This window comes from Olea europaea, chromosome 10, assembly GCF_002742605.1.
Source record: "Olea europaea var. sylvestris chromosome 10, O_europaea_v1, whole genome shotgun sequence".
Classification (NCBI taxonomy): Eukaryota; Viridiplantae; Streptophyta; class Magnoliopsida; order Lamiales; family Oleaceae; genus Olea; species Olea europaea.
In genome coordinates, this window is record NC_036246.1 from 12456300 (window position 1) to 12463507 (window position 7208).

Here is a 7208-nt window from a genome sequence, read left to right on the forward strand (position 1 = left end):
CACCATCACCATCACCATCATTCATCTGAAACAAACAAATAGCAAAACCCACAAATGTGAGTAAAATATTTTCACACAACATCAAAGCATCATTTAATGCCACAAACAAATCAACACATACTGAGGAATAGTGTCGACGGTGGTGGAAGTGATCAATGTCAGTAGGAGAGGGGACGAGAAACGAAAAGCAAAAAAACAGCAGAACTAGAACGGCAGAAACTGCTGAAATGGCTGGTATTAAAAATCGAGCGCGCTTGTGAGGCTGGTGACGCCGCCGCGGCAAAGCCATGTAAGAACGCGGCAGGCGGCGGAGCAAATAGCTGATTGATTCGATTTCCTTTAGCAGATTACAATTTTGCAATGGAGGGAACAATACTTTCGATTATTACTCCAAGTTGGAGAGAATATTTTGGAGTTTTACATTTGGATTATTTGCAGTAACGACAAGGATTCCCTTGCTGCTGATTCAACGAGTAGTAGAACAGACGTGGGTTAATCATCAACAGTAATATTTCAATAAATAGAAAAATTATATTGAATTCACCGCCTGAGACTGAAGATCAAATGAATAAAAAATAGTAAATTTAAAATTTAAAAAAAGAAAAGAAAAAAAAAAGTCAAGTTTTTGTTGATCATATTGTCAAGTATCTTCCAATGTGCCAAACAGCTAAACATTTCTTTATACGACACTTGAAAATTGAAATTATTTTTGGACATTATTGATAAACACTCAATTGTGGGAAGTTCATTAAAAAAAATAAAAAAATCTTATTTTTTAAAAATGAACCATTAAAATCCATTCTAATTCACCTGCCAAATTAACCTTATTTTTACATGTAATTAGATTATTAGAATTTTCACTTTCAATTTTCTTGGGCAAACTAAGTAGTCCAATCTAATTGTTATATTATTAGAACTCTTGAAACGCTATGTTTTCATATGTAATATAATGGGTCGAGACCTTGGTAACCGATGATCATTACTACAATAATATACTACCGAAGCAGAATAATTCTCTTTAACTAATCTCACAATTTTTGCTTTTTGAAAAAGGGAAAACTTATATAAAGAGTATATTTGAAAAATATTTATAAATGAATAGACATAAATGATGAAAGCAGTACCCGTAGTCCTAAAAAATATGTAGATAAAAAATTATTTTATCCAAATTACTTATAAATAATAGCACTTATAAGCACTTCCACAACATTCACTGAGGAGTAATAGAAACACTTCCAATAAATGGGATTCCATGATGACTTTTAAGCACCTTTAGTTTTAAGTAAGGCATCTGTCAATATGAATCATTAAACTTGTGAATAACTAACATCGTGCCACCACTAAATTCTATAAAATGTTTCTAAATCCTCAACGCAACACTTGGATTTCAGAGGGACCCCAAAAATGTGAAACATATCTTTGATGTTAAGAGCATGTTTGGCTAGTCTAATGTTTGCTTATAAGTTTTAAAATAAATATCTTTTATCCACTAAGATTCATTAAGATGAAAAATATGAAGAAGGATACAATAGTCACTTAAATGCCTGAATGTTATGTACCAAAAAAATTGCAATTCCTAACGAAATAGGTAACAAAGCTACTTTGCTTCCCTCTGCAACTCAATCACCACCCCCAAGTTAAACTGGTGCTTCTTTTTGCACCAGAAGATTATAAATGTGTAAGAAATAAATTGACACTCCCAAAAATTTCAATAAATATTCTGAAATAATCTAAAAGATTGTATCTTTGGAAAGTACATATCGATATTGAATTTCAACTTTTCAACTAGTCACGCTGACTTACCTAAATTAAGAAGGGAAAAAATAGAAAAGTAATTAACAGAAAACTAGTATGATTTTTAATCAGTACAAAACATGGCTGCATTCATGCACAATACAAAGGGCAGTCTTTGGACTCTTCAATTTGATGTACAAGCCGCAACTAAGCTGTTGGCTAATTTATAAATCCATGTATAGATTCCAAAACTAAAGGAGATTGGCATTGATAATACCATGACGAAGGAGCATACGCATGAATCGGCAGGACCACCTCATACTATGAATCTTCTTCAAATAAAACTTTCTCGAAGTCAATCTATACAATGGTCCCAAATGCAACACTTGACTAAGACTAGTGTTTTTTGCAAAGTTCCAAATCCAGGTCGATTTCACAGTACAGTCCTCCACATGTCAAGGACCCTTTTGCAGATAAATTCAAAGAATTCCGAAAAGTGAAAATATTCAAGGACTAATTAACTATCATAGGAACATGAGAATAGATCTGTTTGCTAAATAGAGGGGGGTCTGACTACTTGACTTGTATGCTTGTTGATATATTTACATCCATTATTTCTTTCATGTCTTGCTTGGTATCAGAGGCCTGCAGCTCCTGTAATTAACTCAGTAGTGTGATGACAAGCCATAATGCCATGGTTCATAAATTCAATAAATTCTCGAATTTATCAGATGGGACGTCTTCTTGAAGCATAATTGCTCGTAAGTCTCTTAGCCCACTGACTTTGATTTGGTAACCAAGATATTGGACATCCACACAAGGCACACCATCTTAAATACAGAAGGGCGGTGGCAAGATTCTCCTTGTACTCTTTAAAAGCCTCGAGTATTTGTAATTCAGCTTCCTTGTCTTCGGCAAATATTAGATTCTCGTATTCTATTCTATTTTCTTGAAGAATGTTATCTTCAGAAATCATTCTCATACTTAGAACCTGCAATGCTTCCATTGCAGTACTATGGAAGCCATTGTCTACATATGCAGAGAAAACACAACTGATGGTTGATGCATCAGGCTGAATCTTCTCTTGATGCATCTGCTCAACCATAAGCTCAATCACGTCGATTCTTCCCTGAAAAATCAATTGACAGGTGCAGAAAGTTTAGCAAGTCAAATGTACGACGAAAAAAGGAAATGCATACTTCTAATATTTAAAGGAAAACTCAACCAATTTATCCCAAGTTCAGATGATGTCCATCTCATGCATGCAATTTATAGAACTTCACGGAGTGTAGGCTTTCCTCGTCAATTCCTCTAATTTAATTGGACAGAAGTAACAGCAAAAAATTAATGCAAAAACTAGAAAACCAACTTAAAGCTTTCTTTAGAGAGAGGGGAAAAATAATGTTGAATACTTAAAGTGCTCAGGTACTAAACTATACCGTAGATTGTCTTTTATCATTCAATTTGAAAATGCAAGGGAATTGAAAAATTTTGTATACAAAAATAACAATAGGAGACTCTTTTTGCGTAGCTACGCCTATTTTCATTCTTTAGGTGCCATTTTATCAATTTGAATGTAAAACCAATTGTACCGTTTTCAAAAATAAGGTCAAGCATAGCAGATGATCTCTGCTTTCTTTTTAAATAATGATTGGAAATGCGCAGGCTGATGCACTCTGTTAATTACCTTCTCACTTGCTACTTGAATAATAGTGTTATATAGCAATACATCTGGTAGCATCCCTTCCGAGGTCCCTTGATCAAGGAGTTCAAGTGCTTCATCAAAGTTGTCAAATTCCAACAAGATCTGGCACAAAGAAATGTCTGAGAAAATTGATATTTTAAACGATATTTGGTGTCATTTACTAGCACGCTATTTTAGTCACCATGTACCCAACAACTGAATCCATAATTAAAACTAAAGGATAAGAAGAAGAGTAAAGTGTGCCAGAAAATTTCCCTCAAATTATTAGAGGAATGAACAGACTTTGGACTGCTTCACCACTTCTGCCAATGATTAGCTTAACTTATAGAAGTCGTAGATGATTCAAAAATGAACCAGAAAGTAAAAGCATTAAATATTTTCCTCTCTCTGAGAAGATTTCAAGGAAACAGTCTCAAAAAATTTCTAACTATTCATCTTCATACTTCCATTCCAACACAATAATCTAATATCGACTTCAATTTTTGTTGCTTATCCATTTTTCTGTTTTTTGTAAGCTGTTGCAGTGTGTGGGAGAACTAACCTCCTAATTCAGAAACCTGTTCAAATCTGCTCCACAATGGTTGGATTGGGCAGGCTAATATTGATAAGTTAGCCTTATCTAGTGAACCGAAAAATGTTTATTCTTCGAGTGAGTTGGAAATGTGTTGAAATCAAGACAATCAGATTGTTTCACTTTTTTCCCCTGTAGGACACTATGTTTTTCCCTAGAACAATCATGGCTATTAATGAACTAGTTATTTGATACATCTTTCGAACCATGTGAGGAAAGGTCAATTTTCTTATTTACATGTCAAGAGACTATAACTAAGGCACACTTTCCTTGGAAGCTTCCCTTAAAGGTGACAAAGATTTTGCTAGGACCAACCCACCTCCAGGAAGATGATTGAAAATGTGAATCAACCTCTTGGAGCTAGAGATTGCTCCTAGATATCTTATAATTTAGAAAATTGCTCTCTTGAAAATCCTAAATCATGCTCCAGATATCTGAAATAAATGAAAGCGGTGTTGATGGTTGAATATCATAATGCCGGACACGGGTAGAGATCATTCAAAGCAGTATCTAAGGTTGCAAACATAGCTTTTGTATGCTCAGACAAACATACGAATACATGTGCACACGCACAAACAGAGAGAATAAAGGAGGCTAACAGAAGGGGAGAGGCTAAGCTATCTATTGAAAAGAACAGAAGAAGTACAGAAAGAAATAAAGAAAGAGAAGGAAATTGGGGGCTTATTACATTTTATAGTCCTATTTCCACTTCCAGTCATATTTTTGAGGAAATTAAATGAACAAAGTTAGGCATGCGGAAGAATCACCACAACAAATTTTGATCCAAGCACAATATGAAGATGTTCATCAATGCACGTTGCACAGGCTGAAGATTATCAAGCAAAATATTTTAAATCTAATATACATTTTAATATAGTCTAAGGCCCTCCGGCTCATTGTTTCAATTGTGACTACTTGTCACAGGCTTAGTTTCATCACTCCAGAACAAACTTAAATTGTGCGGCATTAACGTCTCACAAATCTCGTCCCCATGAGAAAACATTAAGTCAGTCTTTCCACACCCACACTAATTTAATTTATAGGGCTAAATTATATCAACTTTGAATAGAGGAGGTAGATAGGAAATTATATTGAAAGGAATACATACATAAATTTGGGGGAAACCCCTTTGTATAAATGGAAGATAAAACTATTTACAATCTCTCAAGTATCCTCCCTCCACACTTTTTTCCACTCAACACTCCATATATGGATGAAAGAATTATCTCATTTTACTCCCATTCCATCCATTAGATTTTACAAATGACCAATCCCTCTAAATAGGCAAACTCTTGCTAGGCAAGTTGGAATCAATGGCCAATATTTATTTGATCCAAGGGCCTTCATTGGTTGCAAGTGGTAGCCAATTTCAAAAGTGCTTCCTTGCAAGTTGCGATTCTCCACACCTCTATGCAAGTTGATATGTGCAAGTTGCATGACCCTTGCCCAAAAAAAAATTCTCTTTATTACATAAAAAACTTGTACAATTATTTTTGTGACAAACGCACCTCACCACACCACACCACACCACATTAAATTCTACTCAAACAAGCACTTAACTATTTGATTATATCACTCCACTAACTTTTCTTACTCATTCACTCTTTTCCTCGCCACAACTTATCACTCTCTCTCTCTCTACTCTCACATGCATACATGGAGCTAATATTTATAGGACTTGAAGTTGGTTAACAACCGACATAACCTATTCTGGATTAATCTAGGTAAGTAAATTATTAATCAACTAATTCTAGATGTGTCCAGCTTTGACAGTTATTTTATAATTCTCAAGGAATTGGATTCTTCTAGCTGTGGTTGCATAAGGAAAAATCTAGAATTGATTTTGGAGCCAAAGTCGGTGATGACTTCTTCACATATCCATTTCTAGAAGTAGTATCCAAATTGAACATTGCTTCTCCTCTTGACCAAGTGGTGGTCAAGTTGAACTTTGCTTCATCCATCAATCTTGTAGTAGTCAAGTTGGATTTGTCTTTTTAATGCAAGTTGCACAAGTTAGTACCCACTTGCATCCAAAATCACCAGCAGTAGTCCATTGTATTTATCCCCATCAAAATAGTGGTTTTCATCTTCGAAAAACTTGATTTCCTTGCCCGCATCCACTGCCAACGTTTTCCCAACCTACATCCTACTTGCACAGCCTGATTGCATTTGCTGCATGCATTCTACTTGCAAATTCTGCTTGTGTTACTGCTTGTGTCCACGCCACTGTGCCCATACAACCTGTCTGAGTTTTCCTTGTCTGCGTTCCTTACCGTAGTGCCTGTGTTTTCCTTACTTGCGTCCCCTACCGCATGTAGTTCCATCCTACAGTAACGTCTTGTCTACACTACCTAATTTTCTAAGATACAGCCTAGACGTATCAACCACGACCATGTGGATACAAGTCATTCTCCCACCGAATTAGGCAACGCCCTCAACGCTGCGTAATGCCGAAGGTGGGACCTAATTAGCCACAGGTCTACTTCATTCTCCCATCTTGTACCGTGACATTACTAAGTCACGTCAAGCCTCAAGTCACTCCACTTTGGATAGTGACATACTGCTCTAATTCTATAGGTTTTGCTTGATGTAGGACAATTCTACTAGAAATCAATTATTACTAGTTTTAGGATTTGAATATTATTTGTAATTAGGATTCGATTAGTTTTCTTATTTAGTTGATACGATTTTTACTTCTATTAGAAATAGGTTATCTGTTTAAGTAGTCTACTAGAATTAGGAAATTATCTCTTCTTCCCATGCCCGTACAAGAAGAGGCTAGACTTGTTTGTGATAACAATGCATTTTCATATATTCAAGTTATTTTAGATAATTTCTTGAGCGTTTTAGCTCTTTCTCGTTTTTACAAGATTTAAATTCTTTTGTCGTTCTAGAATTGGTCAAAGCAAGTTTTAAGTAAGGGTCTGATGATCACTTGGTAGTAGCATACATCCTCATGACAATGCTTGGAGGGTTGTAAAATTACTAACTTGGTCTCGAATCCGGAACGAAATTGAATAGGTTCAAAAATGCTATTGAAAAGAAGTTGTAGAATTTGACTATTACGAATTTGATCGATTCAACCAGCTTAAAACACGATAATAGGTGGATAGAAATTTTTCAAACCCCAACTATGTTTGAATCCTCACAATGTGATGGCAGAAATTTTAGAGTATTTTCTTCCTGATTAATTGATTT

General features: G+C 35.2%; 2 protein-coding genes across 2 annotated transcripts in view; both read right to left on the bottom strand.

Annotated features, from left to right (window-relative positions):
* LOC111401266 (O-fucosyltransferase 16) overlaps positions 1 to 580 on the bottom strand; it is a 15208-nt gene extending 14628 nt beyond the window's left edge. The window contains exons 1-2 of the mRNA XM_023028942.1: positions 122 to 580; positions 10 to 25 (exon numbers count right to left, since the gene is read on the bottom strand). Coding sequence (XP_022884710.1) covers positions 10 to 25; positions 122 to 289 — 184 coding nt within the window. The 5' untranslated portion in view covers positions 290 to 580. The remainder of the gene's footprint in view (positions 1 to 9; positions 26 to 121) is intronic.
* A 1131-nt stretch (positions 581 to 1711) lies between these two features.
* On the bottom strand, positions 1712 to 5487 carry LOC111401268 (pentatricopeptide repeat-containing protein At1g76280-like). Its single transcript, XM_023028945.1, has 3 exons — positions 5119 to 5487; positions 3422 to 3541; positions 1712 to 2863 (listed from the first exon to the last, which is right to left on the bottom strand). The coding sequence occupies exons 2-3, from the start codon at positions 3473 to 3475 to the stop codon at positions 2462 to 2464; spliced, it is 456 nt and encodes a 151-aa protein (XP_022884713.1). The 5' UTR covers positions 3476 to 3541; positions 5119 to 5487; the 3' UTR covers positions 1712 to 2461.
* Positions 5488 to 7208: the final 1721 nt, after the last annotated feature.